At 49.7% G+C, this 27,522-nt stretch overlaps 1 protein-coding gene across 1 annotated transcript in view; it reads right to left on the bottom strand.

The window, feature by feature from the left end:
• SH3RF3 (SH3 domain containing ring finger 3) overlaps window positions 1–27,522 on the bottom strand; it is a 367,719-nt gene that overhangs the window by 111,330 nt on the left and 228,867 nt on the right. The window contains exon 3 of the mRNA XM_012440715.2: window positions 20,277–20,372. Coding sequence (XP_012296138.2) covers window positions 20,277–20,372 — 96 coding nt within the window. The remainder of the gene's footprint in view (window positions 1–20,276; window positions 20,373–27,522) is intronic.

Genomic DNA, 27,522 nt, shown 5'->3' with positions numbered 1-27,522 from the left:
GCCCCTGCCCTGACCCAGAGTGGAGATAGAGCAACCTCAGCACCGAGCCATGGGGCTTAGGAGTGTGATCTGAAGGAGGGAACGGGTCCCTAAATCCACATTTTGGTGGAAATCCAGGAAGCCGAGGGGGCAAGCAGGAGGGCAAGTGCTCACAGTTTAACAAGAAGGCGCCCCATGACTTCACAGAAGCACCATTCAGAAAACAAAATGGACTGAGCACCTACCATGTACTGGGCTCTGTACAAAGACCTGCTCTGAAAGAGTTTCTATTTCAGTGTGCACTGAACGACCTAGGGCCCCTTCACAGAGGCCAACTCCGGCTCAACAGGTGCCAAGTTTCTGCATTTCTGCCAGTTCCCAGAGACGACGCTGCTGCTCTTCGCAGACCCCACTGTGGTAGCAAGCTCTGGAACACTACTTGCAAGCTCGGCTTCCCAACAGCAGCACCCTCCCAGGTAACCCTCCAAGGACCAGACTCGCGTGTTCCAGAGACTCCTGTGGGGCGTTCGCCTTCCTCTGCAGCTCCCACCCTCGTTGCTGAGTGTGGCAGAGGCCACCACAGCTGGTCGTTGGCCTGTTACTCTTTAGAGCTTCACAAACTCAGGAGCAGATGAAGAAAGGCCAGAAGCTTTTGTTGGGAGACATCTCGGGAGCTTCCCCTCGCCAAGATGGGCAGGCAAGATGGCTGGGCTGGGCTTCGATCAGCACTTGCCGGATGTAAAACATGTCATTCTTTAGGAGACTGGGCATGGAGAGGGAAGGATTCCTTTTACCACTGGTTCGCCCTCCTCATAGGCACCCCTCATTCTGAAGGGTTGTTTGTGGAACATTCCCAGAGCCTTTAAGGAGAGAGGCTCCCCAAACTGGGGACTCTTGGTCAGTGACTAAGCCAGTAAGAAGCAAGGGATCTGGTGACTACCCCTGGCCTAGCACACCCGACTTTATCTTCATCCCCACACATGCCCATCTGACCCTCATATCAACCATCTGAGGTGATGGCAATGTGGCCATTTTACAGATGAGGAAACTGAGGCTCAGAGAGGTTAAGTGAATTGTTCCAAGTCACACAGTGAATGAGCAGCACCATGGCCACTGCTCACCCCTTTTCTGAGATGTCTCATTGAATCTGCTGCCATCCCCTCATCACTGTGGAGCATGGGAAGGCCCTTTCCCTCTTGCTATATCTTGAGGTAAAATAATGAATATATTCACTGAGGTATACCTATGCCCATGACTATTGGAATGGGTTGGGGTCATTTTAGAGATTCAAATGTGGGTCTTTAAAAATCAGGCCTTTGTGGGCTGGGCGCAGTGGTTCATGTTTGTGGTTCATCTCAGCACTTTGGGAGGCCAAGATGGATAGGTTGCTTGAGTCCAGGAGTTCAAGACCAGCCTGGGCAACTAATGAGACCCTGTCTCTAAAAAATATAAACTAAAATTAGCCTGGCGTGGTGGTGTGTGCCTGTGGTCCTGGCTACTCAGGAGGCTGAGGTGGGAGGATAACTTGAGCCTGAGAGGTCACGCCACTATACTTCAGCCTGGGTGACAGAGCAAGACCCTGTTTCAATTTTTTTTTTAAATCAGACCTTTTTTTGGGAGGTTAAAGATGACATGAAAAGTAGGTCAGGCAAATTCTCATATGGGACAGATGCCAGCTACAGTTACAAAGGGTGGGAGGCCGATCTGTTTCCTTCCCTTTATTCACAGAATTAGTGGCCTCAGAGGCCTGTGGACAATGCCAAACTCTTATTTACTGGGGACCTCAAACCCTAGGCATCTGTAAAACGCTGGTGCCACCACTGTGGACTCATGTTCCCTGCCCGGCCACAAGCCATGTTCATGCACCTGCTATGGGAGAGGCTTCTACCCTGAAGGAGATCCCTCCTTGGAATTATAGTTTGACAGAGGCTAAGCAACACCAGAGCACTGCAGGAGTGTGCTGGAGACCTGCGTGAGGCTGCCGGCCCCGTCGGAGTGTGGCCCCAAGCCCATGGGTGACCCACATGCCTCTAGCACACGGCAGATGTGCCTTTTCTATCCTGTCCTCTTGGTGTTTGCATTCTACTCTGGTCCCCGTCCTGTGATGGCTGAAGCACACAAGCCAGGCTGCTGTCAGGCTGCCCAACGGGCCGGCAAGCTGAGGTCACTATTCAGATAACTGAAGTTCAAAACACAGGTGCAAACCTGCACTGCACAAATGGTTGCCTAATTTTGCATGTAAAGCCTGAGTGCAGGCAAGGCTTCTGGAAGAGTTGATTTCTAAAAATCTGAGGAGGGAGTTGGAGCGAATGGTTTTCATTTCAGCCCACTCTTATCATGGAATGGACAAAGCCGTGTCCCTGTCAGGTGCAGGGTGGTCCCAGAAGAGGCAGGTGGCACTCATTCACCTTGTTTACCTCCGGGGGCCAGCTGTCATGCAGCCCACAGTGGCATTCATGCTGAGATGTTCCAGAGAATTTGGGGGCCACCCTCTGCCAGTGCCCTACAATGTGGCACATGAATCTGCACACCCTGGGCCAGGCTCACCTCATGGTGGGGAGCCCAGGAAGGGAACACCCCAGTGAGGCCCCCAAAGCAAGCCCTCAAAACCAAGGTCTGCCAAAGAATCTTCAGCTGCCCTGCAGCTAAGAGTTAGTACCTCCTTCCTCATCCGAGACTCCATGGGTCCCACCCTACTCCCCACGGGGAAATGAGGCTCCACATGATTCGAGTTTAACCTCTTGATACTGGGTGATGCATCCTTCCTGGACTAGGAATCACACTGTCATTTGAGTATTAAGACCTGCCAGAAGGAAGATTCCAGGACTAAAATAAGAAAACAGAAAGCTTCACTCATTTGGTAGGAATGTGTGAAGGTCCATAAAAGGCCCAGGAGCAGCAGGACAGCCTGATTAGCCCCTCAGCAGGGGTGTCCGGTGAGCAGAGGGATCACTGATTAGAAGTTTTCAGACTGGAATAAGGACCCTGTGATAATTTTACCTTAAGATGAACTTAAAAGGAGATAAAACTGGTGGTTTCTGGGCAAATAAGTGTGTGAAGGGCACCATTTATTCTCCACTTTCTCCAAGAACTGCCCCAAGGAAAGTCTCTCTGTTGGGACAGTGGGGAGACCTCAGACCTCTAGCAGCAGGTGGGGACCTGCACAGCCTCCTGTAGACATTTAAATCCTGGACGAGTCCCTCCGGTGGGGTGTGTGCTGCACATGCATTTCTGGCCATTTTTAGCCTGAGGACCGAAGTGATTCATTTCCCAGGGTCCTTCTTGCTTAGAAGTCACAGATCTTAGGTGGGTGAGAAGGAACGAGGGGAGCAAGAGGTGTGGCTGGCACAAATTCAGCAGATGGCAGGTGGCCGCTCCACCCAAAGGGCTCCCAGGACGGGCCCAGCCCCAGGCAGGGGGGCTCTAACCTGTTCTCTGACAGTGCACGCCCATCGGGGAAGCATTTCTGCACATTCTAATGTACCAATGATCATTTACATTATATGTATGAGTAATGTGTATCTTTTGGTATATTTATCTAGTGGACCAAATCTATATCTAAATATATTTGATTACCAAAAATATATAAAATAAGCACACACAAAATAGAAATTAAAACTAACAACTTAAAAATTTCAATGAGTTTGAACAGAAGATCTCATGTTTTCTGTGCACAGAGTGGCATGCACCCCACCATGGAGATCTCTGGCTTATAGCAGTGGTTTTCAAATGGTCCACTGATTGGGTCCTGACCAGCCTTTTTAAGAAATGGAATAGAATAAATATTGGCATGCGTCCATGTGGTATGGAAGTAGCTTCACAGACCATTTCTCTAGGTTCACAGACTCACGTGGTGTGCCCTCGGTCAAGATGTCAAATGCACTGTCACTGTGGGTCGCATCCACAAAGAGCGAAAGCCGTCGGCAGGGAAGATGAGACACATTTCCCCCACTAGAAATAAATGGCTCTCTTCTTCCTATTTGCACACGGTGTGAACCTGATGTATAAGGAGGGAGCCTGGCCTAAGCCTGCCCCTCTTGCTGAGGACCAGGAGGGGCCCTCACAGCTGACTCTTCCCTGCAGGCACCTGGGGCTGGGACCAGATGTCTGTGTGTCTGCAGGTGCGCACACCTGTGTTCTATGCGCAGCTTCTCTGGGACAGGAAACCAGCTCCCAAGGTTGGTGAGTGGCACCTGAGCTTACCCCGGCCTGTGTGGCCTTTAGCTTACGATGCTGCATGCGGTGGGCTCCTGGTGTAGCTGGAGGGACGGTGCGTTGGGCTGCGGTATATAGGACACCAGCCAGACTATCACGGGTGGCTGCGTACTGCAGCCCTGAAGTTCTCACCTGCTACCTCCTCACCACTAATCCCTATTACTCAGAGAGCCTCCAGCTGGCAAACATTTCCTCTTTCCCTCTCCATGTCTCTGTACCCTCTTCTCTCCTCCAGTCTCTCTTTGGCATCCCAGAGCAACCCGAAATTTACAAAGCCTAAGCGATCAGATCAAGATGTCATGGCTGATACTTGGGAGTTCTGAGGACTTCATCCTCTTGCAGGGGTCTCATTTCACAGATGCTTCAAATGTTCAATAAACACCTATTCCATGCATAGGTGTTTGAATGACTGCAGTGAGTATTTGCATGTGTCTGTCTGTTGAGTATGTTGTAAACACTGTGCTCAGCACTTCTCACCCGTCTACAGAGCTATAAGTCACATCGAACTTCACACACAGGGTCAGCAGCTGAGAGCAATTTTGGGGGGCCTGGCTGGGGAGGGTGGTGGAGCCTGCATGAGTCTGAGCCTCACTCAGCACTCACTGGGTACCTGCTGCTGGTTGTGTGCTCTGCCAGGCAATCTGTGGCAGGAGGAGCTTTTTCACAGCAAGAACTTTTCTTAAGGATGTGTTCCATGGTGACAGAGGAGCTTAAGAATGTGGCATGCTGCAACTAACTCATCAATGAAAAATGGAAGGAAAGCGCTACTAGAGAAAGGCTGGGCTGAAGAGGGAAGACAACTCAGTTTCTATGGTTACAGATAGGACAGAACCATAGAAAGTCACAAAGTATTTCAACCAAAAGTGACATAAGTGCCCTAAGTATTTCAAGGCCGTGGAGAGGCGTGGGCAGAAGTAGGATGGCACGTGTTTGCGCACATGCATGTGCATGGGGGTCTAGAGTTGTCTAAAGGGGCTCAGGTTGTGAGGGCTGAACAGGAGGCAGGATGGACACAAAGCCTCTGTCGACTCCTGAACAGGGATCGAGGAGTCCCTGGAGTTGGCATGGGGAGCCTGAGGGTGGTTGGGAATTTGGGCCAGAGTGGCAGCAGTGGAATAAGTCAGAAAGGGCCATGTGTAGATGGATGGGTGAGGGTGCCGATATCTCCTGACCATCTGGGGCTGGTGCTTTGAAAGGAGAAGGTGGAATTGGGTACCTACTGTAGGCCAGGGGTTCTGCCTGGCATTGGAAAATAAATATAGACAAAACCCCACTCTCTCACAGATACCCAGACTAGGAATAAGTGAGTATTTCATTACATAGAGGATGTTGAATGGTGAGAGATACATAGGGGAAAAAGTATGAGAGGACGATGTGCTGAGGGGCTGCAGGTTAAACAGGGAACCCAGAAAGGCTTCACAGGGATAGTGACCTGTGAGCCAAGACCTTGAGGAGATGTGAGAGGGAGGCGGTCCCACTGCATCTGGGGAAGGGTGATGGGCAGGTGGGAACAGCAGTGCAAAGGCCCTGTGGCAGTGACTGGCTGGAGTGTCTGAGGAAGAACAAGCAGGCCAGAGTGGCTGCAGCAAACACATGGGCGGAAATGAGGTGGGGGTGACGAGGGTTAACTGGCACTGCAGCTTCTGGGCCCCTGGGAGGTCCTGGCTCTCCCTGAGTGAGATGGGGGAATGGCGGGGGGGGCTCTACAGCAGCACAGGGGCATGATAGGATCCCCCAGCCACGGTGCTGAGAAAAGGCTGCAGAAGTGAGGCACTTGGAAGCTACTGCAATAATGTTATGAGAATATTCTCACAATTTAATGAGAAAAGCCAGGCAGAAATACTGATACAGCACAATCTCAAATTTGTCCAAAATATATGTAAATTTATACATAGAAAAGAATAAAGGAAATAGAACAATATGCTAACAATGTTTCACCTCGTTCTTTCCCTACACGTATATTCATATTTACTGGAAGGATTATGGGTGATTTTAATTTTCTTCTTTACACTTTTCTGAATTTTCCTATTTTGAGCAATAGCTAGGTATTATTTTTATAATCAGAAAAAGTCATTAAAAACAAAACAAAAGAGCAGATTAGGCTGAGTTCTCCATTGACCTACGGGGAGACTTCCTGAGTCGCGGTGGTGACAGATTTTTTTTTGATTTTGTACACAGTGCGAGGTGCCCTAAAAAGCTTCTGGTGTCTCGGTTTTGTGAGAATGCAGTCATTTTTAAAGAGCATGGCACTTCAGGCGAGGTCTAGCAAAGGTTTCCTCTTCCTTGGGCGGTTTGGTTTCCAGTCCTAGGTGACAGCCACCAGCTGAGGGGGACACAGACCTGGAGTGACTCCTGAGGGAGATGCCAGGATTTTGGGGCTGCCCCTAGGGAGAAGCTCTAAGAGCTCAGAAAGTGGTAGGGATTAGCCAGGCCCAAACGGAAGGGCAGTGGAAACCCACAGAGGTGGGCAGAAGACTCACACTGGGGGCTGCAAACCAAGGCCCAAGACCCAGCTGATGTCTGGTTTTGTAAATAAAAGTTGTTTGAGGCACAAACAACTTAGGTCCTCACGTTAAAAATGGCCAGACATGCATGTGCAGCCCACCTGCTGAGCTATTGTTCATGACTGCACTCGCCACACAAGTCGCTTCTCTCCTCCCTCCCCATCAGCTGTCCCAATGCTGGGATGAAGCTCTGACACCAGTGGCCACAGTGATTTTTCTTTAAACTTTTTGTAACAGTCATAGCGGCCCCCTGGTGTTCAGTCCTTTTGGCTTGATATGTGGCCTGCCCTTCCTTGCTGCTTTCAGTAAATTGCAGAAGCCACAGGATGTCACCTGCACATGCTCAATATGCCTCTTGAACGGACAGGGAGATCCACAGGAACTAGGCCATCCTTGGGGTCTGGAGAGAAGGCTGGCCACTTCCTCCTTCCCTCCCCAGATCTGTTCAGAGGAGCAATTCCAGGCAAGGTGGTCGGCTTTGCAGCCTCGACCCTTTCTTTCGAGGTCTATGCACGTTCCTTAGCTTCCACATCCAATCTAGACTCTTCTGAGATTTTTCAATCCTAAAGCTAACACTTCCATTTCCAGCTCAGAGACCCAGCTCACCCCTCAGCTGGATCCAAGAACAGGGTATGAAGAATTGCTACAACTAAAAGCCCAACTTAACCCAAAGGGACAGGTGAACACACAAACTGTGTTGTAAATTTAGCAATAAGAAATAAGAAGAGCAGTTTTTTTCAACCACAAGTCCATCCCCTTTTAAATACAAAAGGCTTTAAGGAGGCATAAATTTGACCTCCTGGGTTTATTTTTCTGGTGCTAGGCTCTGCCTCAGTCCAGCAGCTGCAGGGTAAGTCTGCAGCCGTGACACAGTCCATGCTGGCAAGGCTGGCTAGAACGCACAGCCTTAGGTCCGGCCAGTCCTTGGGGTCTGAGTGCTTGTGTGGGCGGCTCCCTGCCTCTGATGCTCAAGCAGCTGACCTCAGGCTCTGCCTGCAACACACTGGTTGCGCCTTTCCCAAAAGCGCCGATTATTTCGGACAGGCTCCCTTGCCCTGGACGGTTCACGAAAACTCATTCTCTAACTGATTGTTTCCTTCACATCAAATGAAATCTAGGACTATTCCAAATTGTTTTTTCAAGAGGACTGGATGTTCATATTGGAGCCTCAAAAACAACACTCTGGTACTAAAATGCAATTTTGCAACAAGACATGGGGGCTTCTTCTTGCTCTCTGCAGAGTGACATGGGAGGTGACGCAAGGCCCCCAAATTCCAGTTAAGGTAACAATCACTTCTAACACATAGTTCTCTCCTTGTGCACTGCTTTGTGCACTTCACTTATGTCTCTAATTTAATCCTCCGAAGAACCCTTGGAGGTAGGTGAGGTTATTACCCCCATTGCACAGGTAAGAAAACTGAGGCCCAGGGAGTGACAGAGCTGTGCTGGAGCCTCTGTTCGACTGCCTGATGCCAAGGTGGGCAGGGGCACCTGGCCTGTCAGAGGGATGGAGGAAGGGACACAGGAAGGCCAGTATGCCAGGACAGCGATCAGGGCCAGGCATCAGGAAGGCGTGAGGTTGGGTGGACCCACAGGGTGGACTGCAGTGAGGAGTCTGGATTTATTCTAAGAGCAGTGGGCCCCACGGGTGACTTTAAGCAGGAGTGAAGTACACACCTTAACTTTGCAGAAATGGTTTCTGGTTCCATTGCTGTGTGAGAATGAACAGTGGGGGAGGTGGGACTCTCAGAAGCCATGTAGGAACCATGGGGCTGGAGCTGCCCTGGGGCCTTCTGCTACATCCCCAGGGACCCAAGATGCTGTGGTTTCCCTATGACCAGAGCTCGAAACTTAGTCCAGAAGGCTCCCTCCACATGCATTTTATACTATCAAAGTTCACCTCAGCAAAGCAGGGGTGGGCTTAGGAATGACAAGGATGTGGTCACAAGGAGTCTGTAGACACAGGCATGAGGTCTCGAGCACTGAGCAGAGAAGGTGCCTGGAAGAGAGACCCCAGACCCAAACCCAGAGCAGATGCCAATGTCCTCAGAGTGACCTGCAGGACCCCCTGACGCCCGTCTCCCAGTGCCCCTCTGGCTGCAACCCCTCTCCTCTCACCTGCCTGCTTGGTCACCCTGGCTTAGAGTCCCTTGGCCAGCTCAAACCACTCCTGGACCTGCTCCTTCCCTGCCCCTCCCTGAAGGCCACTTCCCCAGCCAGGATCCCGAGAGCTGACATGAAAGCTACAGTTCCCTCCTGCCAGCCCCCTCCCTCCTCCTCTCCTAGTTTTCTCCATGGAAAGTAGAATCCCCCCCAGATCTGCTTTTCACTGTGATGTCCTCCCTGGTGGATGTGGTCTCCACGGTTCTCCTCTGCTTCATTCAGGCTGCATCTCCTGGGCCTGGCCCACAGCCAGCACTTAAGGACTGGATGAACGTGGGAACCCAGGCAGCCTGGAGGGACTGTGGGGAGGGCGCTGAGACCTGCTCTTTCTGGCAAAGGCTAAGTCACCAACAGAAAACTAAGATGGGAGGAGCAAGTAGACCTCCTGGCGGGTCACAATGGCCCTGATGTGTCTCCAATTTACGATGAAGTCTAGAGCACGAATGTGCCAGCACGTTGGTCCCTCTGATGGAGGCAGAGATGGAAAGGACTGGCTGCCTTCATTTGTGAGGGGCCAGCCCTGGAGGAACTATTTGTGACAGCCTCTAGACTCTTATCAGAACCTTCTTCCTGTAACAGACACTGGAGATTCAGCAGGGTGGCGGGGTGGGAGGGGCTGAGGGATGGGAAATTACTTACAGGGTACAAGGTAGGACCGATCACCAAAAAAGCAGGACATCTGGAAAATGAGGCTGATGTCCCAAGAGCTTCAGACTAGGACTCTGAATTGCTCTCACTTTCAAGGATTTGAGAAGTGTTTTTATAAAAGCAACAGAGAGTGGTTCTGAGCTCCTCTGAGGGGACTGAGCAGAAACAAGATGAAGCTGGAATCAGCACTGTTTCTCATTCTGCATCACAGGTAGAATTCAGGTGGCTTCAGAAAGTCCCCCACAGGGCACATGGTTTGAGCATTTCCCGGACCCGAATCTTAAACGTGCCTCAGCCTACAGTATCCTGCACCCTCTCCTTTCTGAACAGAAAGCATTAACAAAAGGTGCCATGGATGAGAAGCATGAAGACAAGGGAAGAATGTTTCCAACTGGCCTGGAGCATCAACCTTGGTCATAATCCATTGTCAAGTGCTGGAACTAAGGGTGAGGCAGCAACCCAGAGCTGCAGGATAGAGCTCCCTTAAAGATGGGCTACTCTGGAACAAAGATGTTCGGGTCCCCCAGGACCCCCCAGTGACTCCACAAGGGTGTGCTTGGTTCCAGCTGCAAAATCAGACATGGTTTATTCTGCACTAAACATAGCCCTGGACCTCAGCCAAGAAGCACTGCTGTCACCCTATAGGCACCCAGAGCCAAATCTCTCCACAGCTAAGTGTGCCCGCCTCCACACCTGAAAAACTGCAACCGCTCAGAAGGCCTGCCGGGGGACAGGTGCCACAGAGCCAGGGCCTGCCCTCAGGGTGGGCTTTCCTCCCCGCTTTCCTCTCAACTTCTTTAAATGTGGACGGTACTTCACGCGGCCCATCTCCAGGTTCAGACACACTCTCCAATCCTGACCACTGTGACTGGAACACTCAGGAAAGAAGTGAGGATGGGCCTGGAGAGTGTGGTCCATACATTAATCCATAGAACGAGATGGTGGGAGGAGAAGCTGCTGGTCAGATTGGGGGAGGGTTCATAACCCAACAGCCAAACGTCTCTACATTGGCAATCCTGAGAGCAAAGAACGTCGGGGTGCTAACCTCAGATTCTGTCATGAAAGTGCTCATCAGCTGCAGGCCCTGGATGGGGCTTGGCTGGGTCTCTCACCAAGAGAATGGAGCCTTCCCCTTCCCCTAAGGCTGTTCTGAAGATTCAATGGCAGACGGATGTTGGAATGCACCAGAAGGTGCATTCTAGCTAAAGTTTGTGAGCCACAGTCTAGTTTACGCAGGTAGGAAAGGTGGAAGTGAAAAGACAAGAGGATGTGAGAGGGCTAGGGGTTCCGAAGGAAGGTACTGGAGAAAACCGGGCTGCCATGTGTGGGGTGAGAGGGGCTGTTTTAAGATTGCTGAGGCCTGGGGACACAGCTGCAAGACGGAAGGGCATGCGCTGAGTGTGGAGAGTTCATGCGGATGAGGACTGAGGAAAGGCCATTTATGTCCATGGTCAGGAGGTGGGCTGGGGAGGGAGGTGGGGTGGCCAGTGGTCTGGGATTAGGTGGGCCTGGTGTAGGCAGCCTTGGCCCCAGGCTCTGAGTCAGCCCTACTGCAGCAGGCCTGGAGAGCCCAGCCCCAGCTAACTTCCTAAATTCCTGGGCTACAAGGAAAGCCACACTCTTGCTAAATTCCCTAACAATAGGTGCTATCAGACCCCTCTGATTTATAACCCAGACCACTGCAACTCTGATGGGACAGAGGACAGGCCTTAAAAACACCCATTTCTGATAAGCAACTGCAGACCTCAAGCTAGTTTTAGCAGCTTATAGAGGCTGCGCGTGGGCTTTGTGTCCTATAGTTCACCTGTTGATGCAAAGAGCCAAACTGCACCTCATTTTAATGCTGAAACCCCAGCCCAAAGTGATGAGATGTGTGCTACATACAAGTTTACCCACTGCACATGCGCTCAGCTCCCCTCATAAATATGCATAGCTTTTCCCCAAACCTGCTAAATATGTATGACTCTACTGTGTATCACAGACCCTGCAAGGCATAAAACCCAACCTGCCCTTCCCCTCTGTGAAGCGAGAACACCTTCGTTCCATGTCAGAGACTGTCTCTTCCTGGTTTGCAAACTGATGCCACCAGTAAAGCTGTCTTTTGTACTGTTAGGCCATCCTGGGGGCCTTTCTGACGACACTCAGATGCTCACTAAAGTTTGGGAGCCACGGCCTAGCTTACTTAGGCAGGAAAGGTGGAAGTGAAAGGCGAGACAAAAACGTGGAAGGCCAGGGAGCAGCTAAGTCAGGGCACCATGACAGCCACCCTGGAGGGAGGACAGGTGGACGTGGAGAGCCCAAGATGGCCTGTGGAGGGCAGGTGTGAGGACTCTGTCTCCCTAGGATTGGGCGGGTGTGCATGCTGAGGCCAGCTGGGCCTGGCGAGGAGCTAAAGTCAGGTGGAAAAGTAGCCCTGCCATTGACCTGCTCAGTGGGAAGTGCACTGCTCACATGAGTGACAGGAGAAGCAGAAAAACAGCTGGAGCCTGAGGTAGAAGCAGTCTAGACTCAAGGTGGGAGCTCAGTTATTTCCACCAGCCGCAGGCCAGAGGCTCCCGCAGCCTGCCCCAGGGCCGTCCGGGTGTTCAGCTGTCCCCAGGCAGACACACTTTCAGTCCTGAGTAGTCCCTTGAGGAGGTAACTCACTTAAGCCTTCTATCACTGCTTCTAGACCAGGACAAGGTTCTGCACTGAGCAAGCCAGTCATTAAATACTGGCTGGTAGACCCGTGGAGGAAGCCCTCTTCCTGACACACGATTTTACAACTACCACTTAAAAACCAACACAGGTAGTCCACTTTAGTTACTATGACAGTCAGCACTCAGCAAGCACTCCTGCCGGTCTATATGCATGTAGCTTCTTTCTGGCAAGGCTGAGTGCACTGGTGCTGAGGACCAGCGCATGCCTGCTGGGGCCTCCAAAGGCCCCGAATTAGTGTCTGGATCTTCAGCATCGAGGTCTTGGGAGGAACCTAAAAGGTTTGATGTCTGCCTATGCAGGCGGTGGGGGGTACCCAGTGGGCAGGGATTGCCTGGCTAAGGTGGGTAGGGTGAGATCAAACTTCAGAAACTATGGCACGAGGCTCCATCTGCCCCTTGGCCAGGCCCTGACAATGTTTAAGGTGGGCTGGGGCCCCACTGGTGGATGAGCCACTCAGGCTGCAGTCAGGACTATTCACTGGCCCCACAGAAGCTCTTGGGGAGGCTGGCAGTGAGGACAAGAGGTTTCGAGAAAACTTACTAAGCTGTCTTGCCATGGATATGCAAGAACTGCTGCAAGTTTTCCAGCTTAGACTGGTTTAGGGACAGTCAGTGGGGCATGCCCCAAGCTTGATGAGCTCTGTAAAACACTGAACCACAACCCAACAACACTGCACTGTTGTACAGGGCGCCCACCTGGGCCATGCACTGTGCCAGGACCTAGAAGGGAAGGAATTGTGCGTTACAGGTCTGGCCTTAAAGGGGGTTAGGGAGACAAAACAATCACAACAACAAGACTCCCAGCAGCTATGGAATGTGAGATATTCTAAGATGCTAATTTCACAAAGAGTTCGAAAAGAATTAAAGGAGAGCAAAATCAGGGTGAGCTGGTACTGAGGCACCTACCTATTTTCTTTGGGGACAAACAAACCCAAACTATGATTAACACCATGCATGTGTGGATCACGCCTTGAGGGTCAGATCCCAGCAAGAAAATGTACAGACCCGAATCATGAATGTGACTGGAGTCTCCCTCTTATGTAGTCTTGTCTCATTTCTTTACATTCATTTATTTCTTTATGTCATTAATCTGACTGAAGGGTAAGGGAAACAGTGGGTTGTTGGTGAAGGCAAGACCACCGCTTAGTCTCCCTGACAGGTCTAAGAATTTGCCTCTTGGACCACTCTGCTCAGAGACAGACACAACATCACACTCCAGCAGACACCCCACTGGGTGCTTGCCTGGTCCCTGCCTTCTTCTGGTCTCTGCCTCTGGCTTTCCTGCCCAGCGTTCTTGGCAGTGACTGGGCTTCACCCAGAGGAGGGCTTTACAAAGTGTTCCTAGAGACACAGTCCACACTGACACAAAATGCAAGCAGGACTGGCATCCACACTAAGGCTGGGGGATCCCTTCCACAGGCTGTCGCTGCTGCAGGAGCTTATAAAACCAGAGGATGAAGAAAAGCAAGGAAAAATAAAAATGAAACTTCAAACAAAATTGCATCTTCCCCAACCTTCCCTGGTAGACATCCCTGAGTATTTTCCTTCACACTTTCACATCCCCTCCGATGTGGCATCATCAGGGTATCCTGAGAGTTAGAAACAGTGGCCACATCTGTGAGCAGAAGTGTAGAGAACACACCAGCAGTGAAACAAACATGCGAGAGGCTCACCTGGAGAGAGGGACCATGGCACGGGCTTTGGAGCTTGGTTGTAACCCCTCTCCATGGTAAACAATGACCTCAATGGCATTTTCCAGTTCTTCATCTAAGGAGAAGTCCTGGATTACTCCTTTCTTTTATTATTCTTTGGCACTGAAGCAGGGAGATTCAGCCCTGGGGAACCTCTGAATCTTATTTCAAAGTTCCTAAAGCATCACTGGCTAACATCTGCTTAGCCAAGATGAAATGATGGGAATCACTTTTACCCTCCTGCTCCAGACACTGAAAAGAAATCTAAGAAACAAGATCTGCAGACATGGGACATCAGAACACACAGGACAGCAATAGCCAAGAGAGGCAGAGCCCATGACATGGGCTCTGTTACTGTCTCTGGGTTCTCCAGCCTCTCCCTGCATTGAGAAGACAGAGCTCTGAGTCTAGGGAGGCCACGGTGGCTACAGGATGCAGGCCAGAGTTCTGGAGAGGAGGGAGCTGCAGAGAGAGACAGTCCTGGAGATGTGCAGAAAGTCCCCTGGAGTCTTCAGCTGAGAGCTGATCAGGGCATTCATATGAGGGAACTGTCCAGCACTGGGAAAAGAACTTCCCACGAGGAGAAGGCAGAGCAATCTCTGAGCTCACATAAAGCCAAGAATAGTTTTCATTCCCAGCTCCCAGAGTGGAAGCCTCATAAATCTTGGGGCATGGGGTAGAGAAAGTTATAGCCTCAGCAGTAGAGAAATTAGCTCCACATGAAAGGCTACTTGGCCCTTTCATGTGGAGGGCCAGAGACAGAGCCTCAAAGCGAGCCTCAAAAGCACCAAACTGAGTCTAAGTAACTTAACAAAAAACAAACTCAAGAACATTTTAGGAATGCCAAGATGTCTAACACCCCAAACAGTAAAATTTACAAAGTCAGTATCCAGCTGAAAATTACCAGGCATGCAAAGAAGCAGGAGGGAGCCTCAGAAGCATCACACAGCTCGATAAGCCCATGCAGCCCCCAGTTCACAGGCAAGACCAGGAGTCAGAGGTGTTCCAACCCTGTCTCAGGTGGGAGTGCATAAGGTCAACTGGGAGTTGAGCACTAGAGCCCCCATCCCTCCATCCCTTTCCTACTGCTCACGTGGTTCTTGACATGTTGGGTTTCTCTTTGAGAAGCTCAGGGGGTCTTTGGAAGGAGAGGGGAAGGCAGAGACCAGGAAAATGAATATGAACGAGCCCCCTGACCCAGAGCTCAGCTGGTGATGGACCCACCCAAACCACAGGATCAGATAGGTCTGGAGGTGCTGAGGAGGAGAGAAGCTTCAGTTCGTCACCTGGGATACTTTCCTTGTGGCCGTCATTAGAAGTTACACCCTTCCTCTCTTCCTCCCTGAACACATCCCTCCTGACCCAGGCAAGGGCTGAAAACCAACAAGTCCAAGGTGAGATGGCAAATCCAACCACAGCAGAGCTGTAGGTAGTGCAGAACACAGAGTGCACAATTAACAACGTCAGAGCTATTCACTCTCAACGAGAGCTGTCGTCGTGCCTTTAAATCATCACCAAACACCTCAACAGCATACTTAGAGGCAGAGGCTCAAAATAATAGCTCTCTTTGTAAAAGATAAAGCAATGAGGAGGCACCTGTGCTACAGGAGCAGGAGAAACTGAGTTTGATGTTGCTTCATCGACTGAGGCTTAGAACCCAGCAGTCTGATGATGCATGTTATCATCATTGTACTGAAGATAGGAACTCTCAGATCAGCAGGAACTCCTGCTATTTTTCTTGGTATTATATTATTTGGCTGAATAAAGATTTTCGTTTTGGCCACCATTATTTTTTCCAGGATCTACAAATAGCATTGCATCCAGAGTTTTCCCAAACACCACACCACATTCACTCAACACCCAACTGAGGCACGCACATGCTGACATCAGACAGAGGCTTGGGTCTGGCATCACAGAGTCTGAATCTTCTGCCCCCTGCAGCTCTGCTTCTTCCCCAGATCCTGGGGTGATCTTACCACAGCTACTGATGCCATGGCCTTTTTCTGGGTTAGCAGATACTGGGACGACCAGCAGGCTCATCATCATCAGCTGGGCCCCACCTCTACCTCCCGTCTCTGACCCGTGACTTGCCACATGCTCCAGCATCTCCCCATTCAGACCAACTCCCTGCTAGTCACAGGGGTCTGACACCCTCAGGCTTCATACTTCTTATTAGCCAAGTGGGGAGGAGTGTGCACCCATCACATGCCCCTGAAAAGCTGCTCAAATAGAAGCAATCAATGGAAAATGCCAAGAACAAACAGTTACAGCTCTAATCGAATTCGAGACCTTCCCCTGAGGAAAGGCAACGGCTTTTCTATCCCAAGCCAAATCCAAAGGCAGCAAAATAGCCCAGACACTGAACTGCTCTCTGTTCCTTCCTAAGCAGAGCTGCCTGGGGGTGTGCTGGCTGCCAGGACAGGTACCCCGCGCCCCCTCTCTGCCTGTCCTCCCATTGCAGACTTGAATCTATCCAGGCACAGGATGGTCACTGTTCACCATGGAAACTTGGGGGAACATAGGAAGAGGTTCCTCCTCCCCACCCCTCACTTTACTGTCAGAGATGCTGAGATGCTGGCTGTTTCTAAGGATCCTTGTCACCATGTGCATGTGTGGGGTGGGGGCATGAAGGTCTGTCTAGGTGACTACCCATGCACACACCAGCCATGCAGGGACCAGCCAATTTCTGAGTATCCTACACAGGATAAATGAAGCATTTGACAACCGGGTGTCAGGGAGACGTGTCCTCAGTCCTGGCATGGGGATAGCCAATGAAAATGGCTGCAGGAGAGTTTCTCGCATCCTTTTGCAAAATGGATGGGAGAAAAGGACAAGGAGGCAGAGGACGGTGGCCGGAGCCGTGGGCAGAGGAGCTGGGCAGGGAGCAAGGCATCTCCGATGAGCACAGCACAGATGGGGTCAGCTCCTATGGGCAGCAGGCCCAGCTCATGGGTGATTGCTTGTGGCAGCTGGGTGCCAGGGGCTGTGGAGAGACGACTATTTCTATAGAACAGCAGGAGGAAGTGTAGGTATGTCCAGGGCAGGGCCCACCTCCTCTGAAAGGCCAGTGCAAGGTCAGGCCAGCCTCAGGCCAGGTGTGTGCCCTTTGGCTCACTGTGTCACTGGCCGGCCCAGGCAGAGACACAGCTGCAGAGGGAGAGCGTTGTGCAGTTCACAGGGCACACTCTCGTTGATGGGAAGCTGAGACTGGGTGAGGCCAGGTGAGGTGAGAGTCCCTTGATGAGCCCCACAGGGCAGCTGTGCGCTGTGCAGAACCCTGCCAAGTTCCTGCACGTCCGAGGTGGAGCAGCTGTGGAGGAGAACTTGGTGCAATCCAAGCTTATGTGAGCATGAAAGAAGAAACCCTCCAGTGTGAGGTGACGGGTCCGCCACATTCCTTCATGCACCAGGGGACAAGCATCACTGGGCACTGTGCCAGCTGCCTGTGCAGTAGGTCAGTCTCCCTCCTGACAGGTGTGTCTGACTCTCTCAGGAACCCTACAAACACCCAAGTTCCCACCTCAAATGCCTTGCGGCCTCCCAGAGGGAAGCAGTTTGGGCCAAACCGTGACTTTCCAATCCACCAGGATGAATGTGGTGTGTGGGGTGCAAGCAGTCAGTACATACACAATGAAAAGTCCCAGGAAACACCTGCTCAGGCTGGTCTTCAGTGGCTGTGGAGAGCCTGGGAGCCTGTGTCAGAGTCGAGGACGCCAGGCCATGGGTATGTGGCGTGGGGCCCACCACTGCATGGGCAGCCATCTCAGGAAGGCGCAGGAGCGGGAGTGGGGCCCCTGCCTAAGGCTGCTGGGCAGAAGGTTGTGTCTCTGAGCCTCCAGGACAGTCCAGGCCTTCCTATCCAGGTGGGCGGAAGGGGCTGTGCCCAAAAGTGGAGGCAGAACCTGTGAGTGGGTGTGGGAGCAGGTGGGGCTGTGGGGCAGAACGATGGAGGAGCCCACCCATGGCCCTGAGGGAGGAGGGCTTTAAGGGGGCTTTTCAGGCCCATGGGCAGTCATGCGGCAGGAAGGCACAGATGCGGCCGACTACCCAGTTTGGCTTTGACTGTGCCTATGGAACCAGGAAGAGATTACAGACAGCCTGCTGGACTGGGTCTCAGGCCTGCACCCACTTACGGACTCCCGATGGTGCCTGGCAGCCTCTTCCAGAGGAGGGGCTGAGGGGCCCAGTGCAGCCTTCAGCCGCCGGCGCTACTGCCAGCTGCCTTGGTAAGAGCTTACCTGCCCTGTAATATCTGCTCTTAGCTTTTGAAATTGCAGTTAAAAGGAAAGTCCACAAACCCTAACTAGACACCATTTTACAGCTGCATAATCTGTGCAGCCACTCCCGAGATCATGACACAAAACTGTTCCAGCAGCCCAGACCCTCCTCACCTCTTCCAGTCAGAATCCCCAGGGTCACTACTGCTCTGACTTCCGTCACAGCAGAGGAGTTTTGCCTGCCTTTGAACCTCAAATAAAACCCATGCAGCATATAGTTTTATGACTAGCTTCTTTCAAAAATTTGTCTTGGAGATTTGTCTATGTCCTTAAAGGCATCACTCTTCTGTTCACATCCAGGGCGGGAGAGTGTTCCATTGTGTGGATATGCCACGTTTTCCTCAGCCAGCCCACTGCTGATGTACACTTGAGTGGTATGCTGTTTGGGGCCATCGTAACGACGGTTCTGTGAATATTCATGTCTATGTTGGGTAACCCAATAAGATTCTGCCCAGAGAAAAAGTTTTGCCAGCTAAAAATGTCCAAGAGCTCAGATTTCTGACTTCTAGACAACACTGTAAGTGGGATTCATGCATTAAGTTCTTTGATCTTAAGCAGCAGGACAGAGAAGCTGAAGCAAATGCACAAATACATGGAAACTTACGGAGTGCTGTGAATCTTACAGGAGACAGAGACAGAGAGGGAGAGAGAGAGAGTGTGTGTGTGTGAATTATCTGCCATTGCCGTGGGAAGGCCTCAGATGGCCTGGGCAGCACATCCAAACTAAATGAGAGAGAACCACTGGTCCAGAATATTTGGGGAAGAGGGAAGGAAATGAGAGGAGAGGCTGCAAAATAGACTATGGCCAAACTGCAAAGGGCTTTGAATGCCAAGCTAAAGCATTTGGACTTTATCCAGTAGGCACTGTGGGATTGACAGATGTTTTAAACAAACATCTTGAAGTACCTGCACACTGTGTGGTAGGTGTGGCAAAGCTGGCCATGTCACCTGTGGGTTTTTGATGTCAACTCTGAAGCCCTCAAGTGTATCAGGCAGGGAGGCGCATGGAGCCCAGCACCGAGCTGAGTAAACTGCAGTTCATTAGCCCAGAGACAGTGTAGAGGCAGGAGGTGGTGCAAGGGCAGGAGAGCAAAGGGCTGAGTCTAGGACCTAGAGGCCTGTGCTCAAACCCTGGTTCTGCCACTCCTAGGCTGTGGGACCCTGAGAATGCTACATAACCTCTCTACACCTCTGTTTGCTCATCTGTAAAGCAGGGGCATTCATGGTTTTCATATGCCAGTGTTGCTGAGATTAAATGAGCAAGTACTTACAAGTGTCTGGCACACAGCAAGCACTCAGGAAGAATTCACTGAAGCCACTCTTATGGGATGACACTGGTGGTTACAGGATGAAAGCATGTGGTCAGCTCACAGTGTGCACATGTGGCCTTGCACTGACAAATGGCAGACACACACACCATAGGCAAATACTCCTACACACACACACATAGCCCGTGGTTAGCAGGTGTTTTGAAGACACATGTGCTAAGATGCTCCCCGTGCAGCAGCTACCCCAAATGTACTCACTAGAAACCTGGTCCTTTAGTTACAGAAAAGGGAAAGGAAATTAGTAGGTCTGGAACTAGCCTCAAAGCACCTTTGCTCTGGTGCCTCTCAGGCAGAGGAGTTGCCCAACAACCCAGAGTCCAAGGAGGACTTTGCGGATGGCCAGCAATGTCTCTGTCTGAACCGTGTGCAGTGGGAGGGAAAATGCTGCCCTGGGATGGGTTCTTCCCCTCTGGCACTGGTGAGATAAGAGCAGCGGCACTTCGGGGAGTCTCAGACGCATGGGTGCCAGGCGCAGATGTCCCTTGAGAAAATGGGGAAGGTGCACACGGGGGCCCTGGCGCCACTGCCCATGTGGTGAGACGATTTGTAGCCGGACCTGTGGCAGATCATTCAAAACTGGCCAAGGCAGCGCTCACAGCGCTGACCCCATGATGTGAAACAAAACCCACACACGGCAGCTCTCTGGCCAGAGGCTACTGTGGAGGAGCCTCTTTCTCTTTTAGAAAAGGGGCTTCAAGGTCAGGTGACACCACTGTGGTGAAACATGGGTAGGCAAGGAGGAGGAGAGTGTGGGAGTGCGGCGCGGCCTTACCTCCACGTACAGGAGCGGGAAGATCCCGACCTTGTCTCCCAGCATGCCTTCCGCCCAGTTCTCATCCACTCTCCTGAGCACCGTCAGAATCTCGTCCTGCAGTTCCGGGCCCACCATGGACACAAACACGTGGACACACACACAGCGCAAAAGGAAGCAAGACACTGGTTAGTACTGTGGAGGCTTGGAAGAGATTCCCAGGAATGAGTCCAAGAAGAGTGCATTATCCTTTCAGGTATCTGACATCTTCTCCCAGGAGCACCTGCTCTTTCATTTTTTTTTTTTTTTGAGTGGGGAAGTGGAGTCTCACACTGACACCCAGGCTGGAGTGCAATGGTGTGATCTCAGCTCCCTGCAGCCCCCGCTTCCTGGGTTCAAGAGATTCTCGTGCCTCAGTCTCCCAAGTAGCTGGGATTACAGGCACGCGCCACCACACCCGGCTAATTTCTGTGGTAGAGACGGAGTTTCCCCATGTTGCTCAGGCTGGTCTCAAACTCCTGAGTTCAGGCAATCTGCCTGCCTCAGGCTACAAAGTGCTGGGATTACAGGTGTGAGCCATCGCGTGCGTGAGAGCCACTGTGCCCAGCCAGTGCCCTCTCTTTCTGACACTATTGACTGTAGCTGCAAAGAGCCCCAAATGGGACAGCCTGGCAATGTACCATAGAGTTAGGGCTTGAAAATGCAACTCTTATTATTTATTTAATGAAATAAAAATATTTGGAATAAAAATAAATTCAGCTAAGTATAAAAGGCTTTAAGATTCTGGCTCCATCCAAGAACAAAAAAATAATCCAATCCAACTACATTTATTTAGAGTCATGGGCACATAAAGCTTTCAATAACCCTCTTAAATTCTTTGGAATATTAAACAATACCAAGTATAAATGCACAAAGTGGAAACAGATGGAAGGAGAAAGGAAGAGGCAGGGAGCAAGGAGGAAAGGCGGGCTTTTAGGGGAGCCAAGACTGGGAGACGGGCAGTCAGTGAGGAAGGGAATACTCAGGACACTGTCACAGGTGCCAGCAGATACAGAGGTGGATGGCAGGGCAGTGTGGGAAGGAGAGAGGGAGAGAAAAAGGACTGAGGAGAGATGGGGACCCACAGGGGGATGTGACCAGAGGGAAGCCCTCAGGGAGGGAGACAACAGCTGCCACAAGTGTCAAGAGGGACAGAGGGCTGGGCATGGTGGCTCACGCCTGTAATCCCAGCACTTTTGGGAGGCTCAGGCAGGTCAATCACCTGAGATCAGGATTTAGAGACCTATATGATGAAACCTCATCTCTACTAAAAATACAAAAATTAGCCGGGCATTGTGCTATGTGCCTGTAGTCCCAGCTACTTGGGGAGGCTGAGGCAGGTGAATCACTTGACCCAGGAGGCGGAGGTTGCAGTGAGCCGAGGTTGCACCACTGCACTTCAGCTGGGGTGACAGAGTGAGATTCCGCCTCAAAAAAAAGGGCGGGGGACAGAGCCACTACAGCAATGACCTGGGCAAGATGGGTGTCACCCCAAAGGGCCTTTGGCAAACCTCTGTTCCCTCCTCCAAAATAATCCTTCCTTCGGCAGCCAGGTGCATCGTGGAACCCCCCAAGGCCTGTCTGCCTAAACATCCCCCCGTTATTTGTTCTCTGGTAGACCAGCTGGCCCATGTGTGACTTTAACAGGCTAAGGAAGAGACAGCCAAGAGTGGCCTCATGGAGAAGCCCCCGTCAGAGCTGAGCACGCCACCCGCCTTTCCAAGGAGCCTCTGATGCTGTAACGCAAAGGAGCAATTTGGGACTTGCAGGCCTCTTTTGGGGTTGAAGGGAGAGATGTTTTAGGCTGGTGGGGTCCATGAAATCATCAGAGAAACTGCTTCACCAGGAGCTGAGAGGCCACACGGTTTGGTGTCCATCCGAGGTAAGGCAGCACTGATCTAACAGAGCTGGACAGCCCATCTGGGATCACATGTAGGGGGAAGGGGGGCTGGCTCTGTGCTGGGAAGCTCCTCCCATACCTCATCCAAACTGCCCTCTCCCAAGAGAACAAGGAGAGCGTGGGGGTCACCAGAGGCAATCACATCCCTTGCTTTCCCCGTCCTCTCTCCCAAACCCCCAGCTTCAAAAACACCCAAACCAAAAAGATTTACGACTTTACAATGCCGCTTTTTCCAACTGACATCATAGGCCAGAAAATGTAAAAAGCATTCTGAGAGCATCCTATCACTTCACACGGCCCCAAAGTTAGCCTCAGGTCTGAGGGCATTAAGCAGAGTGTCCCTCCAGCAGAGCTCAGCCGTGAGTGTGGGGGGCTTTTCTAATCACCACGAGGGCACCAGCGTGGCTTGGGGGAGGTGCCCACAGAATGCCCCAGAACTCTGTGCCCAACCAGCCTCTCCAGCTCACCACCAGCAGAGGCCCAAGCCATGATGGGCCCAGCTCAGATCAGCCTAAGGGCCTAAGGCTTCCTGATCACACAAAGGGAAAGGTAACCAAAGGCTTCCCACACGCCAGAGCTGTCAAACGGCAAAATATCACGAGACAGAAATTTAATTTTATAAAAATTAAAAACAAAAAAGAAAATACTGAATTAGGCCAGGCATGGTGGCTCATGCCTATAATCCCAGCACTCTGGGAGGCCAAGGCAAGTGGATCACCTGAGGTCAGGAGTTCGAAATCAGTTTGACCAACACGGAGAAACCCCATCTCTACTAAAAATACAAAATTGGCCGGGCTTGGTGGTGCATGCCTGTAATCCCAGCTACTCAGGAGGCTGAGGCAGGAAAATTGCTTGAGCATGAGAGGCAGAGGTTGCAGTGAGCCGAGATCACACCATTGCACTCCAGCCTGGGCAACAAGAGCAAAACTCCATCTCAAAAAAATAAAATAAAATAAAAAGAAAATAATCAGATTTCCTTCCTTCCTTCCTTCCTTCTGTCTTCCTTCCCTCCCTCCCTCCCTCTCTTCCTTTCTCTCTCTCTTTCTTTTGAAAATACCATGATATCCACACTGGTATCTAACACTGGTCTAGAAATTAGAGCCAAATAAATAGAAAAATAAGACAAGAAGAATAAATATTAGAAAGAAGCGTAGATAATTGTCTACCCAGAAAAATATAGAAGCAAGTGAATATTAAAATAAATAAGAATTGGAGAATGGCTGCCAATTTTAGGATAAATACATAAAAATCATTGGCTTTCTCATATACCAGCAGTAATCAGTTAGAAAATGAGACTAAAATTGGCTAATCATTAAAAAAAATAAAATTAGCTCTCTAATCCACTATATATGCCAAAATTCATTCCATAAGGATTAAACTTGAATGTCCAAGAAGAAAATATGAATGGATGTTTAATCTTGAACTGGGGAAGGTATTTCAAGGTATGATAACAAAGATTTGGCAGCAAAACTAAATTCTCTATGTTAAAAATAGCGAGACAAAACAAAAAGGCAAACAAACTAGAAAAATACTTGCAGAATACATGAGACAAAGGCTTAATGTTTTTACTATATAAAGACTTAGAAAAACAGTGGAAAGACAGGCAAATACCTTAAGAGAAAAATAGGCCAAGGCCAAAAATCAGGGAACTCATGAAAGAAGAAAAGCAAATTTCCATTAAACATATTTTAAAATGGCATACCTGGCTAATAATCAAAGAAATACAGTTTTAAACAGGAAGATTCCCCCTTTCTGCCTTCTGCCAGTCAAATTAGCAATGAGAAATATAAAACCAACTCACGGTGCCGGCCAGTACACACACAACAGGCACTTTCCCATTTTTGGTGCGGATACAAACGTAGGGCAGGCAGTTTGGTGATTCCTATCAAACATCAAAGCCTTGGAAGCCTGTGTACCCTCTGAGCTAACAATGCCATAGTTAGGAACTCCATTCTAAGAAAAATCAAGAGTGCAGGGAGATTTGTCACTGAAGACCTTCATTACAGTGTTTGTTATACTAGAGAAAAACTGGAGACAAATGCAAAGCAAAAGGGGACTGGTTAAATAAGGTATGGTACTGTGCACTCAGTGAAATACACTCCGTCATTAAAAATGATATAGGAGAGAAATAATGGAAATTAAGAGAAACGTTAATATTTAATTCAAAAAACAAGCCAGGCATGGTGGCTCACGTCTGTAATCCCAGCACTTTGGGAAGCTGAGGTGGGCAGATCACCTGAGGTCAGGAGTTCAAGACCAGCCTGGCCGACATGGTAAAACCCCTTTCTACTAAAAATACAAAAATTAGCCAGGCATGGTGTTGTGTGCCTGTAGTCCCAGCTACTCAGGGGGCTAAGACAGGAGAACTGCTTGAACCTGGGAGGCAGAGGTTGCAGTGAGCTGAGATTGTGCCACTGCATTCCATCCTGGGTGACAAGAGCGAGACTCCATCACACACACACAGACACACACACACACACACACTTCAAAAAATAGGCCAGGCACAGTGGCTCACATCTATAATCCCAGTACTTTGGTAGGCCAAGTTAGGCAGATCACTTGAGGCCAGGAGTTTGAGACCAGTCTGGCCCACATGGCAAAACCCTGTCTCTACTTAAAAAAAAAAAAAAAAGATTAACAGGGCATGGTGGCACACACCTGTAATCCCAGCTGCTTGGGAGGCTGAGGCATGAGAATTGCTTGAACCTAGGAGGTGAAGGTTGCAGTGAACCAAGATCATGCCACTCCGCTCCAGCCTGGGCAACAGAGCTAGACTCTATCTCAATAAATGAAAGAAAATAAAATATAATAAATTCAAAAAACAAATCCCAGTCCTGATCTCTTGTCTTTCAGTTTACCCTCCACAAAGCAATCATTAGTAAGTTTCTTTTTGTTTGTTTATTTGTTTTTGAGATGAGGTCTTGCTCTGTTGCCCAGGCTGGAGTGCAGTAGCACGATCACGGCTCACTGCAGCTTTGACCTTCCAGGGTCAAATCCTCCCACCTCAGCCTCCTGAGTAGATTGGACCACAGGTGTGTGCCGCCACACACAGCTAATTTTATTCATTATTATTTGTAGAGACAAGGTCTCACTATGCTGCCAAGGCTGGTCTCAAACTCCTGGGCTGAAGTGATCCTCCCACCTCAGCCTCCCAAAGTGCTGGAATTACAGGTGTGCGCACCATGCCCAGCCAAGAAGTTTCTTACACAGCCTTCCAGAAGTACAGAGATATGTGCCTAAGTATGTATATATACCTGCATACGTACATATGCACACATACACACATACCTTTTAAAAAGATATAAATGGCAGTGGACTCACCACGCTTCTCTGTATCTTGCTGTTTTCCACTTAATTTAGTCTAAAGGACATTTAGTGACAGTACATACAGATCTCCCTCACTAACTACACAGTGACCTTCCTTTATGTGAATGTACCATAATTTAGTTAGTGAATTTGATAGTTATTTGCATGGTGTCTGTAAAGTGGAATGTCATAATTAATTTTCCAATTTTTTGTTTAAAAATTTTAAATCTATATCTATATCTATACCTATATATACCTAGAAAAAGTTTGAGGTATAACATTTTTATTTTTATTTTCTCCTATTTTTTTCTTCTCTCCTATTTTTCAAATAATATCAGTGAATACCAAGTATTTAATAGTTTCATAATAGAATTGTCTTATAAACCAGAAAACAAATTCAGGAAGAAAGCAAGAGGCATGCAAGTTTCTTATGCTTCTGAGTGACATGTATATTTCCACTCTGAATTTTTTTTTACATGTTGAAAAACCAAATATCAAAAATTTACCTTTCTTTTGTAAAGAAAGTTGATTTGCAGGCAATGCAACAGTGAAAGGGACAGATACCTGTGGTGACAGGATCATAGTTCACAAGTACAGTCAACAGTCGGGACCATGGATACACACACATGGTAAATTTCTACATTTAGGCTAAAAACGTAAATAACACAAATGTTCCTTGATGAGTTGAATAAAACAAAACAGTGCCTGGGGCTTTTAGTTAAATACAGAAGATACAGTAACTGTCATTAGAAGGTAGTTGCTAAAGGTGTGTTAGCACACACACCATTCAATCAAGACAGCCAACAGAGGGACGTCCAGCTTCCAGTCTAGAATGTAAGAAGCTGAAAGTCACCATTCCATCTTAACAACGAGTCAAAAAGGTGAACAAACTGAAAAAACAACTCCTCTTCTTAGATCTGTAAGAGACCTGAGGTCACAGGGCAAACTGCTGCCCCCCAAACTGAAGAGATCAACAGGGAAATATCAGAAATCCCCGAGCAGCAGCCTCTGTGGGAAGCAGTGCTGGGCTAGGAGAGCTTGAACTGTACCTGATGCGTGCTGAAGGTTCAGTGTGGACAGCCTGAGAGGTAAGAACTGCAGGGGCCCAGTCACTGGGGGGCCCCGCACCTTTGTGAGTTGTGCCTCAAGGAGCTCCCTATCTTCACAGTGAATATCAGAGAAAAATCCACTAGTGCTTCTGGCAGGTGGAGGGGAAGAGGAACCACTGTGAAACATGCCGGAGCATTCCGTGCTTAATAAGATCCACATACAGGAGAAACTAGTTATCCACAGGCTCACCCACTGAGGTTTTTTGTTTGTTTGTTTGTGTGTGTGTGTGTGTTTTTTTGAGACGGAGTTTCACAATCCTTCTGCGTCAGCCTCCTAAGTAGCTGGGATTACAGGTGTGTGACATCACCACCAGTTAATTTTTGTATTTTCAGTAGAGACAAGGTTTCACCATGTTGGCCAGGTTGGTCTCAAACTCCTGACCTCAAGCAACTGCCTGCCTTCACCTCCCAAAGTGCTGAGATTACAGGCTTGAGCCACCCACCATATATGTTCCTCATTGGGGTTTTATCAGAGCTTTACCTACTTGGGGCAAGGGAAATACCCAACTTCAGCCCACTGTAGCCATCCTGTCTCACCTACAGAGAAGTGGGGGAAACTGAAAAGCACTGGGGAAGTTCACAGGCCAAGGGTACAGGCTCGCTGAAAGACAGAGACCTGATCCCAGGACTATAGCATACTCATGGCCCCGTGGCCCCCACAGGACAAAAGGCCTATTTACAGCAGTTCTTTTTACCCAGTCCATTATGTCTGGTATCAAGAAAATATCACAGTTTGAAAAGACAGATCAAGCAACAGAACCAGATTGAGATGTGGCAACTGATGTTAGATTTATAAGACCAGGGATACAAAACAATTATGATTCATATACAAAGGGCTTTAATGTATGAACTAGACAGTATATAAGAACAGATGGGCAACGTAAGCCAAGAGAAAGGACCAGAAAGGAAATGC

This window comes from Aotus nancymaae, unplaced genomic scaffold, assembly GCF_030222135.1.
Source record: "Aotus nancymaae isolate 86718 unplaced genomic scaffold, 86718_ANA_hifiasm-v0.15.2.pri h1tg000155l, whole genome shotgun sequence".
Taxonomy (NCBI): Eukaryota; Metazoa; Chordata; class Mammalia; order Primates; family Aotidae; genus Aotus; species Aotus nancymaae.
This window is presented reverse-complemented; position numbering and strand designations above follow the sequence as displayed.